At 39.7% G+C, this 25,790-nt stretch overlaps 1 protein-coding gene across 3 annotated transcripts in view; it reads right to left on the bottom strand.

Moving 5' to 3' along the window:
* beta-PheRS (phenylalanine--tRNA ligase beta subunit) overlaps positions 1 to 25,790 on the bottom strand; it is a 156,364-nt gene that overhangs the window by 40,948 nt on the left and 89,626 nt on the right. For all 3 annotated transcript variants that reach the window (XM_067147399.2, XM_067147401.2, XM_067147400.2), the window contains 2 exons: positions 3,383 to 3,463; positions 3,070 to 3,280 (listed from right to left, as the gene is read on the bottom strand). In XM_067147399.2, the coding sequence (XP_067003500.2) occupies positions 3,070 to 3,280; positions 3,383 to 3,463 (292 nt within the window). The remainder of the gene's footprint in view (positions 1 to 3,069; positions 3,281 to 3,382; positions 3,464 to 25,790) is intronic.

Raw genomic sequence — 25,790 nt, 5'->3', positions numbered from 1 at the left:
ATGAATATGAGCAGTGCAATCAGTGAAACAGCTAAAGCTACAGGTTGTTCCGAAAGAACAATCTATGCTATAAGGAAGGAACACACACATGGTCCTTTGCGAACTCTCGAAAAAAAAAAAAGACAAGGACGACAGAAAAATTAAATATGATGAAATTGTTAGAAGTGGATACGTCGGGTGGTTCACTCTCTTTTATTTGCTAACATATCACCGACATTGAACGTGATTTTGAGTCGCGTAAATGGAGAAGATTCTTTGCCACGATTTTCCAAAACTACGTTGTATCGCTTCTTACATGATATAGGCTTCAGTTATTTAAGACAGGGTAATAAAGGAGCTTTCACTGAAACCGATGAAATTATTAATTGGAGGCACAGATATCTCAGGGAGATAAAACGTTTGAGGGCACAAAATAAAGCTATAATTTACACAGATGAATCGTGGGTAAATATTGGGCAGACAGTGACAAGAAAATGGAAGGATACGACAGTGAAAAGTGCACGGCAGGCCGCTTCTGAAGGGGTGAGTTCGGGACTTAGGCCACCGAAAAGCCGAGGACCGTGATTTGCCTTAGTCCACGCGGGTAATGAACATGGTTTAGTTCCAAATGCTGAACTATAATTTTTATGCCATAAAAACATAAGACAATTGGGCAAATTACGTGAACGAAGTAAAGAAAAATGAAAGAGTTTTGTGGAAAGCAGACGAATTACAGGACGATGTCGACGATGAAAGGTTTTTAATACGACTTTCTTCATCGTCCGGATCATCCTCAAGTTCATCTCCCGAACCCGTTTCATCCAAAGCGGAAACATCAGGCCTTGCAGAAATGTTAGAAGGTGTACGTCCAATGTCTGAGAGCAACGCCAGTGATTAAGGTATGTTGTATTTATTTTACCATCCTACAAATATTAATTTATGAATGAATGGACTTAAAATTACAAACTTACAAACAAAAACTGTGGAACTGTGATGCCCTGTTTGAGTCACACTCGAGCGTGATCTTCACGAGTCGATTTCGCAACAGCGCGCTCCATCTACGCTGTACTGCAATTTAAGGTTGGAACGCTCTATAGGTGAGAATTTGGCTGATATTATGACCCATGCACACACACAGAAGAAGGAACAGCACATGGTTCACTCTTTAATATTTGGTGCACTCTCTGACAACAGTGAAAAGCAGAGAGTTGGTCAAATAAAGTTTTCTTTCTGTGTGCAGTCTAGTACAATAGAACCTTGATAATTCGAAATCGGTTAATTCAAAATCTTGCCTAAATCGAAGCAGCTCTCGTTCCTGGAAACATGAGGTATGGTTTAAGATGTTATTTAAATTGTTTAATTCGAAATATGTATAATTCGTAATTCGAAGTACAATGTCGGTCCCGTTACCGTAATTCAGATTTTTAATTCGAAACTGCCTACACATTTTAAAAAAATTAGTATTTTATGGAGTAATTTAAATTCAAAATTTCTCTGCGTCATGAAAGAACACGGCTTCCGGAATGTGCAGGGGTAACTTTCTGCACTTTTACCCACTTCGGCGTGTCTACAGTGTGCTTCATATTTGCTAAGTTTGAGTGGAATCGGAATCATTTTGTATTCAGAGTTGTAAGGAATGCCACAATATCACGTAGCAGGCCGTGTGCGGAGAGGTAGAATCCGAGACCACTGGCGATGCCAACAGTTGGCGAAAAAGCGTGGCTTATATAATCAATTCATACGCACCAAACAATATTGTCAATGCCGATGAAATTACATTGTTTGTTTGTTTTATTTTTTAAAATGATGAGGCCAAACGGACTTATGGTTTTAAAGGAGAGAATTGCCAGCCAGGAAATGTACTGTGTTGCTATGCAGTGCACACAGAAGCAAGAGACTTCCTTCCTCCGGCATAGGAAAGTTCGAAAAGCCACGATGTTTGAAGGGCGTCAGGCACTTTCTGTGCAAGTACAAGGCATCTAAAATGCATACGGTACAGTAATCCAATGAATAAAGCCCTTACACAGGGAAGCCAGTATAGATTTCTCCTCGTCTTTGAATCATGTTTTCTTTCGATTTAAATACGTAAGGTTATGTTTGCCAGTGAGTTATCGAAGTGCATTATTTGAATACTGTAAATGCACCTTGCTAAATACATTTTGGAAATAGTTTTTTCCATGGCAAGTGAGAGGTTTAAAATGTAATAATAATAATTTCGTGTGGCTATTTCTAGCCGAGTGCAGCCCTGAAAGTAAACTCATGTCCTCATCCCGAGGTGGTGCAGCCCTTTTCGGGCACACTCCAGCAGTGGAGGTGAGCTGCATGTAACACTTCAACCATATACAAGCCCTCCTGCCATTCTTAAATTTCTGGCAGTACCGGGAATCGAACCCTGGACCCCAAGGACGGCAGCTAATAACACTAACCGTTACGCTACGGAGGCGGATGTTTAAACTGCGAATCAATGTTAATTGCATGCAGTAACAGATCTTAGAATATATTGTGACGCCGCAAGGGATGGCATTTCCGAATTATGTGTTGGCGGTTAACTCAAAATCACGTGATTCGAAGTCCGATTTTTGCGTCTCAATGACTTCGAATTAACGAGGTTTCACTATATACTGTTTCCTGCTATTTCCTAGTATGAAGTGACTGAAATTTTCAAGTTTCCGCAACTCACATTATGATGGTTCTGGCTAGCCTACTGATATTAAAAAAAATGAAAGTATAAGACAAATGCAATAATCCATTATCCTTGATAGTTCCCTTGTTTGCATCTCTGACACAGAAATCAATGGCATCACAATGAGTGAAAATATAAAAACATATGTTCAAGGATCAGACTTGCATATCTGGAAGCCTACAAACCAATTTGCAACAAATTTAGAGAAAAATTATTTAGAACAAAACCAATTTTAACAAACTAACGTGACAAACATTTTTCACTTTCACAGTTAACTTTCATGGTAATAGCACCTCACTACACTAGAACTAAGAATACCAATATACATTATTGTTTAAACATTGAAATTGTGGTTAAAAATATGCAAGATGAGAAAACTGTCTTTCATACACAGAATACATACTTACCAGAGCTTTTATCAAGGAAAACTACATCCGACACCTCAAATAATTTTAAAGGTAGTTTCATTTTACGATTGGCAGCTAAGGTGCGCAGCAATCCAGGCAATAATGTTGTTCTGGCTACTTGGAAGTCCAGAGTTTTTGGATTGGAAATATGTACAGCAGGAACATCTTTTATATCCTTTCCAAGTTTTGAAGAAACATCTTCTTTTGAACACTACAAAGATTTAAACAGTTATGGTATATGTTAAATAATTAGGCACAAACTTAAATTAAAAACTCCAAAATGAGGACTTAGTTTTAACTAAGTGAAACGCACCAAAGAAAAGGTTAACACCTCTGTGTATCCTGCTTGAGCTATCTGTTCTCGAATCAGATCTGTTAACTTGTTGAGCGGCAACTGAAACAAAAAAACCATAATGATAGAGATGGCCTTATATGTTGGACTTTTCAGAATAAGAATCCACTACAACAGTTGGAAATCCCTGAGGCTCAAATTGGATATTTCAGAATGATGGTCTAACAAACCGTCTACAAATAAGGAGAATTGTAGTTACTAGAGTTCTGGGGGAATACATATTTACTCACATATTAGACCCCTTTTTTTCCACTTTTCCAGCCAAGTAACATAAGGGGGAGTCCAATATGTGATAACATCAAATTTTGTGGAGTGAACACACGAATTCTAGGGTATAAAAAGCTATAAATTATACTTGTAAACATTCTACACTATTCTTTAACAAACTTAAGAATGTATTCTGAGTCTTACTGGCTATTTTTGTTGAAAGGAAGTATTTCTAAATTTAAAAAGACAATAAATGTTGAACACATGATGTTTAGGCCTACATATTGAACACATGACCTTTGTGCCCTAAGTATTAAAGTTACTACATGAGGCCCCATGTCAATTGTGATGGGGAACTCCAATATATTCTTTATATCACAGAGGCGACACGTGGCAAGGAGGTGGCTACTTTCCTTCCTACGCTATGAGATGTGACGATATCTGCACATGTTGAAAGTGGATGGATAGTGAAGAAAGTATAGGTTGAATAAGTATATTTGAATGAAAGAATTAGTAGTGAACGCAGTATAATGAGGGTCCTGTATTTATCTATAAGACAATTGGGCTTTAGTAAGACAAATTTGAGACTGCTAAGCCATTTCTGTGGATATGTCAATGAGATACGCGCGTGTCTATTTTACCCACGCCAAGTCGCCAGAAAATAGTGCCTATCAAATGAGGTCATTTAACCAGTTAATTTGGTAAGAATAAATTTTAAATGTTCGTGAACACTGCCGCTAGAAAGTTAGCAACTATGCGGTTACAGCAAAAACTTTTTTTTTTTTTTTTTTGCTAGTTGTTTTATGTCGCACCGACACAGATAGGTCTTACGGCGACGATGGGACAGGAAAGGGTTAGGAGTGGGAAGGAAGCGTCCGTGGCCTTAATTAAGGTACAGCCCCAGCATTTGCCTGGTGTGAAAATGGGAAACCACGGAAAAACATTCTCAGGGCTGCTGACAGCGGGGTTCGAACCTACTATCTCCCGAATACTGGATACTGGCCGCACTTAAGCAACTGCAGCTATCGAGCTCGGTAAAAAAACTCTTTTTAATACAGTTCCACTAAGTAGGAAAAATTACGCAAATTTTCTTGGCGGCAAAGGAAAAATGCCTGGAGATAGGGGATAGCGTCTACAAAATAAGAAGGGACACCATATTGAAACCCCTGCATTTGTATCATTGAGGCGTAAGAGAGAGGGTTGAACTGTTCAGTAAATCGATCGTCAAGAACTAGACTAAGTCCAACAAATAGATTTTGGCCGATGTGGCCGGGGTCTTGACTCCAAGTGGAGATAGTTGTCCATTGCAGAAGTAATCTGATAAAAAGACGGTCAAGATACTGAAGTAGTATTTACGAAGTTGTAAATAATTGTGGTGTACGTGGTAAGAACAGTAGGGGTAGACCAAGGTATGAATATGACAAGCAGATTAGAGCAGATGTAGGATGCAATACTAACGTAGAAATGAAAAGGTTAGCACAGGATAGGGTGGCATGGAGGGCTGCATCAAACCAGTCTATGGACTGATGACTCAAACAACAACAAATAATTGTGTTGTAGAGAAAGTAATTCGTGTGCGGGTAACAAATACAATCAGTCGAGTGTGATCAACGAAGACACAGAGTGAAGGGCATTTCTTATTTTTTATGCTTTATTTTTCAGGAAACATGAATAAAAAACAAATCTAAAGCCAGAAATGTAAAAATGGCTAAATAAAATGATAGAGGTCTTAGGTGAGCCTAAAATGGAAGCTGACGTGCAGATAAGGTAGGTGAAATGCCATCTTACCACCTATTATATCTTGTTTCATGATGTCAAACTTATATGTATTTGTAACGGGTATTTATGACACAGTTGGCCACCCATATGTTTTCGTGAATGTCAGAAATATGACGAAAGGTCATTTGTTTTATTTTCTGCTTGGATAAAATTTAACCGTCTTACTACTACAAAGTCCTTATACAGTTGTTTAACTCTTGTATAGTTATACAGTGAATAAACCCTGTATAAGCATTTCACATTTTTCTTACTAATAAACGATGTATACGCATTGTATTACTATACAGCACGTATACACTCGTTCCAAGGTGTAGGAATCTCTTCCTGCAGTTCACTGGCGTATTTCGCACGCTCACCGCCTTTATGATCACTTCTGCTGGTTATCTACAAGCAAAACTTTCCGGAAAGTTGCACGGTAGCACGGCATATCGAAAAGGCAGTGGCAACACCAAGTGAGACAGCTGGAGATTGGCTTATGCTGATATCAATATTTCTTCAGCTTGTTTGTGTAATGAACACCAAAAAAGAAATGGAAATGCTTAAGAAAAGATCAATAGCTCCTAACTGGGATAGTACGGAAAACGCAAACAATTGTTATTGAATCGGCGAGTTGAAAAGGGTACACATTCCAAAATCCTTATTTTTCAGGAGAAAGGAAAAACTGTTTTGTAGCTTAAAAGAAAGGTTTGATCAAAAAAGCTTCTATTAGTCATTTATACATCATGTTTCTGCGTATTCAACTACAAAGCATGGAAATCATATTATATACGGTTTTCAAGTTATACCATTTTTTATGTCAAGGAATACGTCCCTTTTTATACTCAAATTTGAGAAAGATCTAAGATCTTTGTAGGGGCAGATAATGTATAATAAACTCACAATTTCAAAAGTCTATTAAGCAGTAACACATTATTACACAAACATATGCCCAACCACCATTTCTTTTATAGTTATTCATGTTCATTCCGTGAGATAGCTGACCCATGCTTAAATGGCATGTTCACGAATGTGACGTTTCTCATAGGCAAATGGCTTCTTATGGCCTCTATTCCAATGACTTATGTATTTCTGGTAATGTACTAGAGAGGGCAGCACCCTCAGTTGTAAACTCAGAAGATCGTTCATTTTACGAGAGGAGTTGTATTATACCTTTGAAGCGACTCTTGGCCTTGTTTATGTGAGAGGTAATAACAATGGAGGCCGCACGGATCGAAGTAGCCTTTCTATGTTTTAAATGGGTTTTTAATATATTCAAACTTTATTGGTTTAAAGAAGTTCAGAATGATTTAGAAGAGCTGAATATTACAATGAAGCAAATTGAAAACAGAGAAGAAAAAAGGATTCTCAAGAAGAAACAAATAGGATTTTAAACAGTACAACACAAACAATATGTCATATCTGATGAAGAAAGGGCAGCCAGGTCAGCCAGAATGAAGAGGTTTTGGGAAAGGAAGAAGATGATGCAAGCTAAATCTTCAGTTAACTCTTTGTTAACATAAATGTATTTGGGTTTGATGTAAGTGCTCCAATGTGGGCGTAAACTATGTAAATAAATAAATAAATAACATTCAAACTTAGCCCATACATGCACGTTACATTTTATTTTTTGATATTACAGGTATGTTGATCTTTGTTTTTGTTTTTGGTATTGTGATGCTTCATAACTTTCCATTCATAGCAGAATGACATGTATCCTTTCTGCTCTGCTGCACGGAACTACCATGTGTGTGGGGTTGTTATAGTGATCATGAAATGTTGGTAACTGGGTCTCTGATTGATTCTATTTGTGCGCACTGCGTTCTATGGTACTTCACCATCAGATGTGTTTATGCCCTCCGTCTCGACTTAAAGTAACATTCTTGTCGTACGAAGCGCGTGACCTGATGGATTTGAGTACGGGTGACTTTCAATCCCGTAAAAGAACTGTTTGCGTGGTGCACACTGCTGCTCTGTATATGCGAAACCTGTTGTGTGTGGCCATGTGAGTCACGTTATATAAAGTTATTTTGACATTAGTAACTGGAACGGCCGTTCATATAGCTTCCGATACCTACATATGTGTGAATGCTTGGATGTGTGTTGCTGAGTGAGGTGGGGAGGAAAGATGGTATGTCGATCGGCCCATTTGCATTTTTAATCTGGTGTCTGTACCTTATGTCTGATTCCCGGTACAGTTTTGTTTATTTTTGTCATGTCTCTGTGTTGGGCGTTTGCTAGCCCGGGAGGCCGCCATGTTCTTTCATACATTTAGGCTATGCGCCTGCCTGTGATACGCCTTGATTTTATTATTGTTCGCTTAGTGCAGAGATGTTCCTCTCTGTCCCATCCCAATTTCTGCTTTTGATTTTTACCTGCTGGTTTTTATTCTCTGTGACGCGTGGGTCTTTGACTACCTATGGGTATTGTTGAGTGGATAACGGAGTGAGAAGAGTCGTGTTACGAATGAAACGTATCTTGTAAAAAGGACGACCTAAACTGGGCCATGATAATGATAATAAAATTGGCACATGATGTAATGAAGGTATTTCTGAGACATGAGCTTGTGATTGTATCTGTTTGAGACTTGAAATAATAGTAATGCTGCGCTCACGCGTCGATGTGATGACATTCATTCCGGAAGGTACGTTTATGTAAATATCCACTTGGTATCTTTTCTTAATTATTGGCTTCCTTTTTCTTGTTTAATGTTTATTTTTTTTAAAATTTTATCTTTTCAATAAACCCTCATTTAATTTATTCTGCATTTCATTGACTGTAGTAATTGATTCATATCCTTGTTCATCAACAATGAGGGTCATTTCCAGCTCAAGGCTGTGTTCTCTTGGCCTTTCCTAGTCGCGGTCCACGCCTCATTTTTCCCTGTGTGTGCATTGCGTTTGGTGTTATATTTGTATACTGTGCCGTTTCACAGTTCTTTATGCGAGCTGGTGGGAACAAATATGGAGTCCCAGCGATTAAGATGTTAATGTGAATGCATTTAACGTCAATACGGACGGAAATGTAGTTATTTTCATCGGTTGGTTACGGAAAGAACTATGTCTAGAAGGCGCAGGAAAAGAATGACAAATGGACATTATTTAAACCTATTATTATAAAAAAAAAAAAAAATTTCTCATCATTCTTTACACAATCAGACCTTGAAGCAGCAAGAAGCCATCGAACTAGATTGAAAGAATCTACTTATCTGAAGCAAACAGCGTAATTTAGAAGAAAATATAATTCGCGGCTACACGCATAACTTCTATTATCAAGATCTAATCGCTGCGCGTAATTTAAAATACAATAAAAAGGAGATTACCCAGATTATAATAGAGATACGTCACGAATTGACGCAGAGCATATATAAATTTATCGGATACCGCTCAATAGTAAAAAGCATACGTACTGATCAGCTGTCGAGTGCACTTGCACTAACAAAAACATAGAGGAGCGAACTTCATTTTCCAAACAGAATAAACATTTAGCAATTATCCTAGCCGATTTGAAGCTATCATATTGAACTAAACTGTACCATAACAGAACCTATACAATTTAAGCTTCCCAAGAGATATATTAACTGAAGAATGACTGCAATGAATCACATATTTTGTTGTTGCTCTGTTCCATACATACGAGATTCCACGATGAACCTGTAAAGAAGCAAGGCAACGCTACTTGGACCTTGATGAGGCGATACGATGTTGATCAGCCCAGATGACCAGTAATCAACTGTGAGGAGCTACGATGAACCCGATCACTCGTGAAGGAACCAGATGACGAGATCCTAATCTCAGATGACCGGAGATGAGAAGACCACTATGAACCTGTAAAGAAGCAAGGCAACGCTACTTGGACCTTGATGAGGCGATACGATGTTGATCAGCCCAGATGACCAGTAATCAACTGTAAGGAGCTACGATGAACCCGATCACTCGTGAAGGAACCAGATGACGAGATCCTAATCTCAGATGACCGGAGATGAGAAGACATCGAGACCACCTTAAGACAAGCTAAGTCCATTATCTGAGTCGTTTTCGTAAGTAAGAGAACAATACCTTTTTATAATTAAATGTTGATATGTGTACTTCCGTGCGAAGACAGTGCGTAGACAAACGTCTAGGTGAGGTTGCAGGAAGTAGGTACTCATCTATGTGTAACGTCAGATCCATTAGTAGGCGTGGTCACCAAGTGATATTCCGATCGTAATGTTTCCAATGATATGTGAGAGTAAATGGTTAGTATTGTTATTATTTTCAGTGAAGAGTAAAGTGTGAAGTTGGTATTAATACGAGTGTTTACTAATATAATTAAGGTCACATGGTACGAGATCGTATATAGGAAGTGTTTATGAAGGAATAAGGCATTGTACTGCTCAGAGTTATAATGTTAAATTTGACACTATGACGGTAGGAAGTAAGGTGATATTTTAAGAATGTCATGGCACATTTTGTGTGCAGTTTAATGAATTGATATGCATATAATATAGTGAGAGGTTCATTATATGTGAAGTAAGAGTGATAATTGACATATTATAGAAATGGTATAAGGATGATAGTAACTTATGATGGTCATATTTATTTATTTTTCTTCGAGTGAATAGTCATAGTTGTCACAGGTGAGATGAAGTGATTTTCAAGTGATGTTTTCTGAGATTGTCATTGAATCTTTGCCAATTCCAAACGGTAGTTCTTAATCTTATGCAGAATCACGTAGTTTAGGATACGATCTAGACGCTGATGGGCAGCGCTATTATCCATGTTGAGATCATCTGAATAATCATGCAGGTAGACATGGTTGTACTTAGGCCTTCACTGAATTATTTTGGATAATTTTGACAACTCTCACAGTTTATAACCTCATTTCGGATAATATTCAAGCTACTAGACAGATCACTGGTGACATATATATTCACACAAGGATTTTTAGTCAAAGATAGTGTCTTCCAACCAACTAGATTTTCCACTGGTAGTATGTTTGATAATAACTTAGTAGGATATGCGTGATGACGTTTCTTACAACCAAATACGCACTTAAATTAATATTTATCCCTGAATTAAGGTCATATTACCGTAAGTCTGTAATTTAAATCTTACGATAACATTATTTTGAGGATGATTACGACTTCCAGTGGACATAGCTTAACTTACGGTGAATAACACAAGGAAATATGAGTGACTAAGAGGCAATTGAGCATATGAATATGAATATTTAAACGGCAAAGCATATGAGAGTGTACTAGTCAATCCAGGTCATGAGAAGTATTGTGATGATTTTCATTGAGAATTTTAACCTGTATGGATACAAACATTTAGTGTAACTTAAATAACATGTATCATTTTAATGAGTAGGGAGTAGGTATTAATGAACTGAATTTCACATTTATTCGAAGAATAACCGATATCAAGGCAACATAGACTCCAATCCTTATCTGAATACTTACTTGACGATTCCAAATGCGTTCTTTATTTTTCTCAAGAAAGTTTAATCGGAGACATTGTAAATAGTAACTGATATAATTCTTTATTTCTTATTTTAATGGATGCATCCAACACTTTTAAAGTTATTGGTTTTAATGTTCATTTCTTGTCAATACCATTCACTCGAATGTTTTAATTTCATTTATATTAATTTAATTCAATATTACCAAACTTATTAGGTGAATTGCATATGAATGAAACCATTAATTTTATAAATAATTCCCTAATGTTGTACAATACTTTGCTTCTAATATTCTACGGTTTTGAGGGACCAAAGGGCTTATAAAATGGAGTGATGGAGCCCTAGAATGCGTCTATATTACGGTAACTTCGTAGGTTCAACCATTCTTACCTTTGATATAACGAGGTCACGACACTGTACTGTGAATTAATGATTCAGTAGAGGTCAGATGACATGACTTTCTGGAACATTGGTGATGAACACAGACTTTAAGAATAATACAGAGTTATTTACTTCAAGAAATATTCATTCGAATGAATTTAAGATGAATTTTCCTTTATTGTCTGACTTAATAATTTAATAAATGTGGGATATTAGAACCTCATTACTCTTTCTATGTCTTCCTAGAATAAATGTTAGATGTAAGACCGTACTATCTTAAGTCTACAACGATTTCTCTAATGACTAATATGGATATGGTATCTAACTGGTAACGGGTAAGAGACGTCTTCCAACATTGGTTAGAATCTGCCATTAACTGACCAGAGCGTTTTTCTCTTACGGAACTCATAACCCATAGATCTTAGCCATCAAATCAATGTTGTACTTAGAGCTAATCTGGATCTCTTGCGTCCATGCCTGGACGCGGGAACGGCGCAATACATTATCACTGAGGGAGTTAGGGTTCAGTTCAAATGGTAGCAGACCGTGGTTGACTACCTCTGAAAAAAGAATCAGACGGGGTAGAGCTGGAAATGTATAATAAGTCAGTCCAAATTGTCACTTATGAAGCCGGCATATTCTGAACTTGATCTCGAGTTTTATTTATAATTAATGTGTATGGTTGTGACCAACTGCATGTGTGTGTCGTGTTTGTTACCTTTGAAACCTTGTTTATGATATAGAAAGTCAGAAATCGTTAGAGATGAGTGAAGATAGTGAAATTCTTACCAAGGAGATCTCTAACTTCGAGAGAGATAAGAGGGAAGGAATTGATGTTAATGAATCGCCTGTGTCTGGTAGCGATGGTGGTAAATGCCCTGATGATAGGAATGCCATTGCATGTTGAAATTGTGCCCTCGGCGAGAACCGTGTGGAGGCCGTTTTCCCAAATTCTAGACCTGCTAGTGATTGAAATGCTAATGTGAACCCTGCTTGATCTTTTTGTTCCTGTTATCCCAGGGATGCTGGAGGGGCCAGCGTTGAAATGGTTCAGGCTGATAAAAGCAAGCGTTCAGTCATGGGATGATTTTGCCACTCGTATCAAACAGCGCTTTGGTTTGGCTGATATGGACTACTGTTTGAAACAAGAAATTTTCAGGAGGACGCAGGGAATAGGTGAAGGAATCGACGATTACGCGACCGGTATTTTGACCTTGTTTAACCGTATGTGCGTCAAGGCGCCAGAATTTGAAATCTTTGGCCAGTTCTATAGGAATCTAGCCCCTGATTATAAATTGCACATAAAAAGATCTCAGGTTGAATGTGTTAAAGACATCATTAACCTAGGTCATGAGTTCGAGTTTACTGTCAGTCAAAACAAATTGTATCGTCCACCTCCTACTCTGTCTGATTGTTCATTTCCTAACCTTGCCTGTCGTGCACCCGTCAAATCTGTCTCTTTTGGTACACCCCCTTCTCCATCTCGCCCCTTTGGTAGTCCCGATCGCACGTCAAACATTGTATCTCTGCCTCAACGTTGCGTTAATGCCATTCAACCTTCTAACTTGACTACTGTAAGCGACACTACAGCAAGGAAGTGCTGGAATTGTGGGAAACTAGGACACGTTTCAAAGAATTGTTAGTCCAAGTCTCCTCTGAAATGCTCTAAGTGTGGTCTTGCTGGTGTGCCTCAGCACGTGTGTCCTCGGTGCAACCCTCGGCAGGGAAACTAAAGGCGCGCCGGCATGATGGCCCGTCGTTGGCGCCTGATGTTAGAGTTAATAAGAGGATCTGGGGCCTTCCCTCAACTACACCCTGGGCCATAATTGATGTAGGATCGCGCATATTGTATGCCTTATTGGATACCGGTTCGTGTGTTTCCTTTGTGAACCAATCCCTTGTGTCTCCTATGAATTTGACATATCTCCAAGCCAGTGAGAGCTTGGGAAAGTTCACCTCTGCTGATGGCCGTCAGGTATGTCCGGTGGGACGAGTCAAGTGTCATATTAAAATTCATTATCTTTCATGGGATTGGACATTTAATGTTGTTCCTGATCTGTCTGTCCCGGTGATTTTAGGGACCGATTTTATGCTGGCTACTGGTCTGTCTATTGATTTCAACACTCGTATCTTTGCCTTCCGATTCAAATCAGGTGTAAGTTACCCTTTTGAAGCCCCTTGCCAACGTGCCACTGTATGCGCCCTCTCGAAATCCCAACCTCACAACGCCTCGTGTGGTCTAAGTGATAACCAAAACTTAATGTTAAACTGTTTGTTGGAAGAATTCTGTGATGTCCTAACTGATGATTTAGGTTGTGCAAAAAATTTCTCCTATTCCATCGAACTGAAATATGATACCCCTGTTAGGTCGCCTCCATTTGGTTGCTCGCCTCCAAAATTATCTGCAATGAGAGAAACTGTTAACGACCTCTTGGAAAAGAAGGTCATCAGTCCCTCCAAGTCTCCTTGTCCCCAAAAAGGACGGTAGACTTAGGTTCGCGATAGACTATCGCAAGGTCAATAAGAACATTGTCTTCAACAGCTTCCCCTTGCCCACCATTGAAAGTGCTTTTCAACATTTTCACGGCGCTAAATTCTTCACCGTTTTCGACTTTAATTCAGCCTATTACCAAATTCCTTTGGACTCCAAAAGTCACCCTTGCACTGCTTTCGCCACTCCTTTTGGAATATTTGAATTAAATAAAGTATCGATGGGTATCTCTATTGGTGGACAAGTGCTCAGTCGCGTGATGGATTCAATCTTTGGAGACCTGAAGTTTTCTTACTTTTTCAATTTTCTGGATGATCTTCTCATTTTTTCACCAAGCTTTGACGAGCACCTGGCTCATCTACGTGAAGTTCTTAGTCGCTTGCGCAAGCACGGTTTCACTATAAATCCTAAGAAGGTGTCCCTTTGTTCCAAGCGTTTAAATTTTCATGGTCACATCATATCAGATTCCGGAATCGCTGTAAACCCCGACAGGGTCAAATGCATCAAAGAGTTTCCTCGGCCTAAGAATGTCTGCGGTGTGAGGAGATTTCTTGGTATGGTCGGTTTTTACAGCCGTTTCATCAAAGACTTTTCCCAAATTTCGGCCCCCTTCTGAAAAGGAAAAACTGTTGCTTCGTCTGGGGGGAAGCTCAAACCCATGCCTTCGATCAACTCAAAAATGCCCTTTACCAAGCGCCTGTCCTTCACAGTCCTGATTTTTCCCGTGACTTTGTCCTGCAATGTGACTTCAGTGATGACATTCATTCGGAAAGGTACGTTTATGTAAATGTTGGTATCTTTTCTTAATTATTGGCTTCCTTTTTCTTGTTAAATGTTAATTTTTTTAAATTTTATCTTTTCAATAAACCCTCGTTTAATTTATTCTGCATTTCATTGACTGTAGTATTTGATTCATATCCTTGTTCATCAACAATGAGGGTCATTTCCAGCTCAAGGCTGTGTTCTTTCCTAGCCGCGGTCCACGCCTCATTTTTCCCTGTGTGTGCATTTCATTTGGTGTTATATTTGTATACATTATCGCTGAGGGAGTGTGCCGCACCAAGTTTCCCTTGGTGGCGCACTCCTCTGTATGTAATACATTCATTGACCGCTATCGACCTTTCGGTCGATTTATCCCTGGACATGACGTATGACTCGGTTTCTCCTTGACAGAGTGCGCTTCCGGCCATCAGCCGAAGTCTCTTCAGTCAGTCTTGTGTCCGCCTTCTTTGAAACAAGTTCGCAGGACGGTTGTAGCCGACATGGCGGTCGAGACAACAATGTACTTTTTGAGATACGAGATCTTTGACCTGTGCCGTTTACTTTTCCTGCAGTATATTTATCTACTTGAATGCCCGACTCTTTATCTCGGTCGCTATTTTGTGACTACCTAATGCTCTGAGCAACGCCCGACTATTAAGGTAACCCTTTTTTTGGCTTGCTATGGTTGCGTGGGCGTATTAGTTATGTACATTTAACCGTTAATGCTGCATTTTGTCTTATTGCTAGTTTTCTCTGATCTTGTGTGTTCTGTTTTTTGTGTGACTTAAACCCGTAAGGATGGAGGATGGTTTTAGTCAGTGGTGCGTTTGTTTGGCGTGTATGTGGTCTGAAGTTCGAGACCTATTGCCATTTATTTTTATTCGTCGATTCTCTCATGGCCGAGCTCTTGATGCACGACGTTGTGTTTGACGCTATAACTGGTATTCATGTTCGTCCGTGGTGAGGCGATATGAATACGTTGCAAGCGTGATGGTTACGATGAAGCTACTGTGAATTATGTGGGGATATGCCTTGCCTTGATGCGGCAATCCTTTGTTACTTAACGCGTCTTGTATTGAGCTCATGAGTCCGTGAAAGCACTTGCCTTGCTATGCGGATCTCTCTGTGTTCGTTATGTGTCTGGACAAAACTGATTATTCTACCCGTATACATTTCTTTTGGGTCTCTATGGTGAGTGCGTACGTGTGGTTGTGCTGAATGCTTGCCTGATTAACAGCATTCTCCTTTTCTTACAGTGTTACTTTTTTAAGTTTTATTTACATTTTCTTATTTTCATTCCTCAGGCTATTTGCTGGCCTAATTATATATTTACGTTTGTTGCTTTCATTTGAATGAGTCTTCCTTCATTGTTAGCATTGTTTACTCGCCTCGTAACTATGGCAGCCATATTTATTCTTTGATTTTTTTCTTTCTGGGATGCTGTGCTTTTCAAATGGGGGATTGCTGCGTGATGGATCTCTTCTCTGGAATGCTGGTCCATATACATGGAGATGTGTGAGATGTAACGTGTATGTTTTATTTTGATGTGCGTGTAAGTTCTTTCGATGTATGTCCACTGATATTAATTCATTGCGAGGACGAATGTGTCATACGTCACGTGTATGAAATTATGTGGAGGAAGTAAATCGTATGTTACAAGTTTGTGATTGAAAGAAGCTTGTGTGGCCATGTTTGATATGTTTTCAATCTGCCTCTTGATATGATTGGATGAATAACCTACACGATGAGTTTCTACGCATATCTCCGTGAGTAATATTTCAAGCTTGATTTTATTATTTTTTTTTGTCTGATCTCTTTCGCTTTATTTTTGTTAATAAACCCCCATGTATTTTGACCCCGTTCTTTCATTTATCGGGAAGGGTTCTGGGTTCTTTCCGTCTCCCGCTCCTCCCTTTAGTTTAATTTGGTTCGAGTCCAGCTCCAGACTGTTTTAGTCTGTTCCAGCCCGTTCACGGCCTCGTCTCATGAGGTAAGTTGGTAAGTATTCACGGACCTGTTGGTGTGTGTATGTATGCGTGCGTGTGTGCGTATGTATGTATGTGCATGTGCGTGTCTACGGTAGCAGAGTGTGTGTAAGGCATGAGTGAGTGCGGGTGTGTGGGCGCAGATGCTATGCAGAGCGTGGTTCGTGGCTGGAAAGTTTCACCGAGGGGCTGATTCTCGGTGGAGCAGAGCTGGATTCTTTTAAAATTAAGTCCTCCTTTTTGTGTCTATACTGTGCCATGAATAATATATATATTAATTGATGCTATTTCACAGCATACTTTCGTTAAATCTTGTGTATAACTTTGGTTGTGATTTTGTCATTGTTGACTGTTGCTCTTGCATTATTTATCTTATCTGTAAACAATGGAGAACATAGAAGTCAATGTGTGTGAAAATCCTCCCAGTGTTGATATGCAAAATAATTCAGGCACGTCTATGGAAGGTAATCCCGTTCATTCAAACTCTGATCACAACAATGCGAGTATTGCTGTAAAGAATCGCCCTGATGAGTTTATCTCTAGCATGGATGTTCATACTGTAAATCGCATTCCTCAGCCTATTGCGAGTGGGCCATCTCAATTTAATCCTGCGTTTGATGTTATTCGAAAATGGAATTTGAAATTTTCCGGCGAAGAAAAAGCTTTCTCCGTGATCGAATTCTTAGAGAGAGTCGAAGACGTCGCTGCGTGTACTTCTATGTCCCTAGACCTATCTGTCCCTGTCATCCCCGGTATGTTAGAGGGGCGTGCAAGTAAATGGTTCCGATTAAATAAATTTAAAGTCAAATGTTGTTCCGATTTCTCAAAAGAACTTAAAATTAGGTTTGGTCTATCAGACATGAATTTTGTTCTTAAACAAGAGATCCTACGGAGAACCCAAGGTCCTAACGAACCTATTGATGAATATGCGACTGGTATCCTTAACTTGTTTAACCGTCTTGATGTTGACATTCATGAGACTGAAATATTTTATACATTTTACCGTAATTTGGCTCCTAACTATAAACTCTTCATAAAGAGATCTGAGGTAAATTGTGTGGATGATATAATCAATCTAGGGCGCGGATACGAGTCTACTCTTCAACTGAATCACTTATATCAACCCCCTCCTCCGCCCGATACCTGTTCTTTCCCTGACACCGCCTGTCGCTCTGTGTCTAAATCGGTCTCCTTTGCCCGACCGCTCTCTTCTGCGTCATGCACTGATCATTCTGATTACCGGTCAAAACCTCCTCACTCTTTAAATAAGATGGCAGGCAGTCTTCAAAATCAAAACGTACCCCTTACGAGGACGTCTAGGTCCATTAAATGCTGGAATTGTGGGAAAGATGGACACGTCTTCATGCAGTGTAACTCGAAGCTCCCAGTAAAATGCTGTCAGTGTGGCTTAGTTGGCGTGTTTCGTGATATCTGTCCTCGATGCAATGGAAACCAGGGAAATTGATCCCGCACCAGCGTGTAGGCCCGCCGCTGGTGCCCCAAACCTCTTCAAACCGCAAAGTTTGTGGTCTTCCCTTTGCGTCTCCTTGGGCCAAAATCATTTCCGGCTCGCGCTCGCTATATGCCCTTTTGGATACCGGATCCTCGAGTTCTTTCGTAAATCAGTCTGTGGTAGAAGCCATGGCTTTGAAACATCTTCGAGATAGTGAATGTTCCGCAACTTACGTGTCTGCCAATGGCCATCGTATGTGTCCCACCGGACGTGTTCGTATCCATTTCAAAATTCACAATTTTTCCTGGGACTGGAATTTTAACGTTGTTCCCAATTTGACTGTTCCCCTCATCCTTGGATCTGATTTCATGTTAGCCACCGGGTTATCTATCGATTTTATCAGCTGTTCATTTGCCTTTCGCTTTCGATCAAATGAAAACTTCCATTTTGAGGTTCCTTCTGGTAATAATCCGTTATGCCTTGTATCGAACGGCGTTCCCTTTATCGATCCATCTGATCTTTCCAATGACCAAGTCTCCGTGCTCAATGATCTTCTAAAAGATTTCCCTGAGGTACTTACTGCCAAATTAGGGTGTGCCAAAGAATTTTCGTACTGCATCGAACTGAAAGATCGTACTCCCGTCAGACACCCACCTTTCAGTTGCTCCCCTCCCAAGCTCGCCGCTATGAGAAAGTGTATCAATGAACTCCTGGAGAAAGGCGTCATTAGCCCATCAAAGTCTTCTTTTAGTAGCCCCGCCTTTCTGATTCCCAAAAAGGATGGCCAACCTCGTCTTGTGATTGACTATCGATCTTTGAATCGCAATGTTATATTCGACAGTTTCCCTCTCCCAACCATCGAATCTGCCCTGCAATCCTTCGGGAAGGCCCAGTTCTACTCTGTTTTCGACTTCAATTCTGCCTATTTCCAGATTCCTCTCGACCCTAGTTGCCGAGAATTTACGGCTTTTGCCACCCCCTTTGGCTTATATCAATTTAATAAAGTTCCCATGGGTATTTCAGTAGGCGGCCAAGCGCTGAGTCGCATCCTTGACTCCGTCTTCGGTGATTTAAAGTTCTCTTGTTTATTCTCGTATTTAGACGACGTCGTGATCTTTTCTGACACATTTGAGGAACATGTCGCTCATCTTCGCGAATTTTTCACTAGGTTGAAGAGGCACGGATTCACTGTCAATCCTGAGAAGGCATCTTTGTGTTCTAGAAGGATAAAGTTTTTAGGACATATCGTTTCCGGCTCCGGCATATCTGTTAATCCTGAGAGAGTGAAATGCATTCGTGAATTTCCCAGGCCAAAGAACCTACGAGCTGTCCGTAGATTTCTTGGCATGATTGGATTTTATTCTAGATTCATCCCCAACATTTCTGAAATCTCTGCCCCCCTGAACTCGCTGAAAAAGAAAAATGTTCGTTTCTTCTGGAGCGATGCTCAAGAGCAAGCTTTTTGCCAACTTAAAGATGCCCTCTGTCAAGCTCCCGTATTGCACAACCCTGACTTTAACGGGGAATTTGTCCTTCAGTGTGACGCTAGTGATATTGCTGTCTCTGCTGTATTGAACCAAAGACTGGAGAACGATCATCTTGCCCCCATTGCTTATTTCAGTAAGAAATTGCTCGACTCTGAAACCAGGTACTCCACGTACGAGAAAGAATGTCTGGCTGTTGTCCTTGGTGTCGAGAAATTTCACTCGTACCTCGAACACCGACATTTCTGGATTCATACTGATAACCAAGCACTATCTTGGATGGCTGCCAATGTCAAAAGGTTAGGGAGGACTGCTCGTTGGATTCTCCGACTGTCGTCTTATAATTTCACTGTTGTTCATCTAAGAGGTAAAGATAACATTGTTGCCGATTGTTTGTCGCGCATGTTTGAAGGTGGCGAGACAACTGATTACGAGATCGGGTGCAGCCCCGATAATCATCTCCCGGTCTGCATCCTTCGAAACTACCCCTTCAGTTTTACCAAATTGTCTGAATTCCAGAAGAAAGACGATGAATGTATCCGTCTAGCCGATAGACTTTCGAAGAAGGAACAAGGTTGGGAATCCTTTGAAATAAAAAGGGGCCTTTTGTGTTACAAAAGTCTTCACAACCGTACTTCAAAAATGTTCGTCCCCCACAATCTGAGACCCATGATCTTAAATTATTATCACGATTCTCATTTAGGCGCTCATCTCGGTCAGTTAAAAACCTTTCACAAAATTTCCCGGAATTATTACTGGCCGAATTTAAAAAAGGAAGTCTTCGAGTATGTCAAAACCTGTGATGTTTGCCAAAAATGTAAGCCTGCTCAGAATACTCAGATCGGTTTTCATTCCGCCGACGTTGCCAATTCTCCTGGTGAGAAACTATTCATTGATTTCTTTGGACCCCTAACTCGATCTCAATCTGGCAACGTGGGTATCTTATCTATTATCGATGGTTTTTCTAAATTCATTTGGCTGTTCCCAGTTCGTAAAATTAATTCTAACGTCACGGTGAATTTGTTAACTAAACACATCTTCGGAGTTTTTGGTCCACCTAGGACGCTTGTCTCTGACAATTCTTCGATCTTTACCGGCGCTAAGTTCCGTAATTTATGCTTCTCCTGGGGTATAAAACATATCCGTCTAAGCCCTCATCACCCTCAACCGAACCTTGTTGAAAGATTTCATCGAAATCTAAAAATCTGTTTGTCTGCCTTCCATTATAACACCCAATCCCTTTGGGATTGCTATCTCTCTTTTTTCAGCCTAGGTTTCAACACTGCCATGCACGAGTCCAGCCGGTTCACTCCTGCCGAATTATTTTTGGGCAGGGTCCCCAACGATCCACTCTCTTTGAATGGAATGTGGAGTATCTCTCCGAACCCTCCCGACGTCTGGATGTCCTGGAGAAATGGAAGATAGCCTCCGAGCAACTGATTAAAGCCAGAGACAGGGTGGCCCAGAGGTATAACAAGGGAAGAATGCCTGTGCCTTTCCGCGTCGGAGATCTGGTCCTGGTAAAGAGGTTCCCTGTCAGTTCTACCATGGATCACATTAGTAAAAAGCTGTGTCGAAAGTGGTCTGAGCCCAGAAGGATCACTGAGTTTCTGGGACCTATTACGGTAAAAGTGGAGGATCTCTCCGGCCGTGTGCAATCGAAGGCGCACGTTTCCATGTTAAAAAAGTATTACTCCAGAAGTTCGTAGCATTGATTTATTTAGCACCCTTAAGATGTACTTGACTTGATAATATGGAGTTAACTTTGACTTGTTGCAAGCACGCATGCTTATATTGTTTTGTGTTTCAGGTAATGATTGCCCTGTGAGAAACACTTGTATTGTAAGGAAAAGAAACGTACTGAGAGCTCGACCAAATTCCTTCGCAATCCACCCTCAGTGACTGAGAAGAGGTCGGCGTGTGTTGAAGTACTGTGGTCTGAACTTGTTTAATTCACTGGATTATTAATCGACAGATACATATGTTTGCCTGACTTGCCATAACTCTCCCTGGAGTCAATTACCGCTCGGTGAAAGGACACTGATGCCTGTTTAGTTCTTAATGAATCTGTGTTTGATAACGAAAGGACGTTTATTATATTGTATATCTTCAAAATAAGGTGTAATTATGACGTGTGCATAGATGTTTTCATATTCTGTTGTCCATTTTTAATGCCTTGAAGTTATTGTTAAATTGATACGCTTAGTTGTAGAGTGTGTACACACTTAGTGTTAAGTTTCACCCGTGGTAAAATGAGCCCTTCTTGCCTGATCACCAAGTAAGGACTCATTTTCGAGGGGGTGTGGGGAAGATGTGCCGCACCAAGTTTCCCTTGGTGGCGCACTCCTCTGTATGTAATACATTCATTGACCGCTATCGACCTTTCGGTTGATTTATCCCTGGACGTGACGTATGACTCGTTTTCTCCTTGACAGAGTGCGCTTCCGGCCATCAGCCGAAGTCTCTTCAGTCAGTCTTGTGTCCGCCTTCTTTGAAACAAGTTCGCAGGACGGTTGTAGCCGACATGGCGGTCAAGACAACAATGTACTTTTTGAGATACGAGATCTTTGACCTGTGCCGTTTACTTTTCCTGCAGTATATTTATCTACTTGAATGCCCGACTCTTTATCTCGGTCGCTATTTTGTGACTACCTAATGCTCTGAGCAACGCCCGACTATTAAGGTAACCCTTTTTTTGGCTTGCTATGGTTGCGTGGGCGTATTAGTTATGTACATTTAACCGTTAATGCTGCATTTTGTCTTATTGCTAGTTTTCACTGATCTTGTGTGTTCTGTTTTTTGTGTGACTTAAACCCGTAAGGATGGAGGATGGTTTTAGTCAGTGGTGCGTTTGTTTGGCGTGTATGTGGTCTGAAGTTCGAGACCTATTGCCATTTATTTTTATTCGTCGATTCTCTCATGGCCGAGCTCTTGATGCATGACGTTGTGTTTGACGCTATAACTGGTATTCATGTTCGTCCGTGGTGAGGCGATATGAATACGTTGCAAGCGTGATGGTTACGATGAAGCTACTGTGAATTATGTGGGGATATGCCTTGCCTTGATGCGGCAATCCTTTGTTATTTTACGCGTCTTGTATTGAGCTAATGAGTCCATGAAAGCACTTGCCTTGCTATGCGGATCTCTCTGTGTTCGTTATGTGTCTGGACAAAACTGATTATTCTACCCGTATACATTTCTTTTGGGTCTCTATGGTGAGTGTGTACGTGTGGTTGTGCTGAATGCTTGCCTGATTAACAGCATTCTCCTTTTCTTACAGTGTTACTTTTTTAAGTTTTATTTACATTTTCTTATTTTCATTCCTCAGGCTATTTGCTGGCCTAATTATATATTTACGTTTGTTGCTTTCATTTGAATGAGTCTTCCTTCATTGTTAGCATTGTTTACTCGCCTCGTAACTATGGCAGCCATATTTATTCTTTGATTTTTTTCTTTCTGGGATGCTGTGCTTTTCAAATGGGGGATTGCTGCGTGTTGGATCTCTTGTCTGGAATGCTGGTCCATATACATGGAGATGTGTGAGATGTAACGTGTATGTTTTATTTTGATGTGCGTGTAAGTTCTTTCGATGTATGTCCACTGATATTAATTCATTGCGAGGACGAATGTGTCATACGTCGCGTGTATGAAATTATGTGGAGGAAGTAAATCGTATGTTACAAGTTTGTGATTGAAAGAAGCTTGTGTGGCCATGTTTGATATGTTTTCAATCTGCCTCTTGATATGATTGGATGAATAACCTACACGATAAGTTTCTACGCATATCTCCGTGAGTAATATTTCAAGCTTGATTTTATTATTTTTTTTTGTCTGATCTCTTTCGCTTTATTTTTGTTAATAAACCCCCATGTATTTTGACCCCGTTCTTTCATTTATCGGGAAGGGTTCTGGGTTCTTTCCGTCTCCCGCTCCTCCCTTTAGTTTAATTTGGTTCGAGTCCAGCTCCAGACTGTTTTAGTCTGTTCCAGCCCGTCCACGGCCTCGTCTCATGAGGTAAGTTGGTAAGTATTCACGGACCTGTTGGTGTGTGTATGCGTGCGTGTGTGCGTATGTATGTATGTGCGTGTGCGTGTCTACGGTAGCAGAGTGTGTGTAAGGCATGAGTGAGTGTGTGTATGAGTGAGTGCGGGTGTGTGGGCGCAGGAGTTAGGGTTCGGTTCACAGCTGGAAAATGACTTATATTCATATCAACATTTCTTCAGCTTGCTTGTGTAATGGACGCCAAAAAAGAAATGGAAAAGCTTCAGAAAATATCAAAAGCTCGTAACTGGGGTAGTACGGAAAACGTAAGCAATTGTAATTGAATCGGTGAGTTGAAAAGGGTACACATTCCAAAATCCTTACTTTTCAGGAGAAAGGAAAAACTGTTTTGTAGCTTAAAAGAAAGGTTTGATTGAAAAAGTTTCTATTAGGCATTCATACATCATATTTCTGTGTATTCAACTACAAAGTATGGAAATCATATTACATATGGTTTACAAGTTATGCCATTTTTTATCTCGAGGAATATGTCCCCTTTTATACAGTAGGTACTCAAATTTGCAAAATATCTTTGTAGGGTCAGATAGTGTATAATAAACTCGCAATATCAAAACTTTATTAAGCTGTAACACATTTTTACACAAAAATACGCCCAACCATAATTTCTTTTATAGTTTTTCATTGTCATTCCGTCTCTTTAAAGTGTTTTACTTTACGAAGATGTCTAGCCTCCATAACCTCTGAATGGTGTATGTCTTCTATGTTTAAAATATCGTGAAGATTATCAACGTTATCGTCCATTCTTTCAATGTGTGTTCAACGTTAAATGGATAAGTCGAATATTTCACCAAGATTATATTACGGTAGACAATAAATACCACAAAAATAAACTGTTCACTCGTTTCTTTTTCCGCTACTCGCTGCTATACAACGCTTATACAAGGGTCCTGGTCAGTATAAGCAATTCAGTGAATAACTATAACAGATGTATACACAGGAGGATTATTAGTAATGAATTGCACATGAACGGTGTATAAACCTTGTATAAAAGGTATACACCGTTTATTAGTAAGACGGTAGAAGTATTACGAGCGCCGTATAACATGTTGTAAAAAGTTATTAGTGAGGGTTACGAAGTGATATCACTTCCAAAGTAGATCGTAATTTCCGTGAATTTATTGCCTATATTTTTGTGATGTCAAGATGTTTTATTTGACGTAAAAATTTTCTGTTTGAATTTTGATGGAATTGGTGCAAGATATCCGTGGTAATTCATTTTCAATCGGGTATAAACGCACTGTTGTGTTGAGTAATGCAGATCGGTGAATATCTATCACAAAGTGTAATGCTATTCTATGTCCGTTTAAACTGTGTCTGATTGACAAATAAAGAACAGTAAAGTTTGTCAGTCATTTTTGTGAAAATCCCATTAAAAAAAATACAAGATCATTTTAAGCGAAGTTGTTCATTATTAAGGTATTTGTCCATAATTATGCGTCGTGGATTCTAAGGATTTTTATTCCATTTCTTTTTGTTAGTGAGAGTCGTCGAGTTTGAGGCAAGAAGTTAGATTTGCTGTATGAGTTGAGATAGGATTTGCGAATCAGGTGAGTGGAAGCCTGTAATGATGCCGGGATTTATGTGAGCCCGAGGAAGATATTTGTAAAATGTTTGGGATGGGAAAAGTGTGAGAGAATCCACGCAAGTGTTAATTTGCGACCTGTACAATTATTGAAGGACATTTAAAAGTACATCTATGTGCATATCTGTTTGGTCAGGAATATAGTATTTTGATTCTATTTGCGCAGTTGAAGATTTCATTCTTGTAGACCAGTTACGCATGACACGGGACAGATGTGCTATATCAAAGCTGAGAGCGAGGGTCGCTTGTTTCCAATGCCACCAACTGATTGAGGGTGGCAGTTCGAAGATAACAGAAATTGCGCTGCTTGCTACGTGTTAAAAATGAGATTGCATTCTTTGGAACGGAGATCATTATGTGCGTGAACTAGTCGAATTTTCATCCGGGAATAGCGTGAAAGTTATTAGATACTGTGAATTTGTTTGAGATCATAATGTATATTTGAAACCACAAAGTTAGACTATAATGAGCGAAGTTAGCCAATTTCAGGGCTGTCCAAAATATACAGTGATGGTAGTGATGACTGATTTATTTTTGAGGGGTGCACAAAGCTTCATAGAAATGTCATGATGAGATATGACATTGTAATTGGCTTACATTGTACAGCGAGTTACTCATGCAGATTTTTGTTGTGTACTTAATTATTAGGGTATCCAAGTATTAATAATTGTTAGAATTAGATTAAACTTACAGTGTGATGACATGAAACGAGATATAATACTGGAAATAAATTATGTAATTTCTTCCAGCTGCACGACAATGAAA

Source organism: Anabrus simplex, chromosome 5 (assembly GCF_040414725.1).
Source record: "Anabrus simplex isolate iqAnaSimp1 chromosome 5, ASM4041472v1, whole genome shotgun sequence".
NCBI classification, from domain to species: Eukaryota; Metazoa; Arthropoda; class Insecta; order Orthoptera; family Tettigoniidae; genus Anabrus; species Anabrus simplex.
The sequence above is the reverse complement of the archived record's forward strand: the minus strand, read 5'-3'. Positions and strand labels throughout refer to the sequence as shown.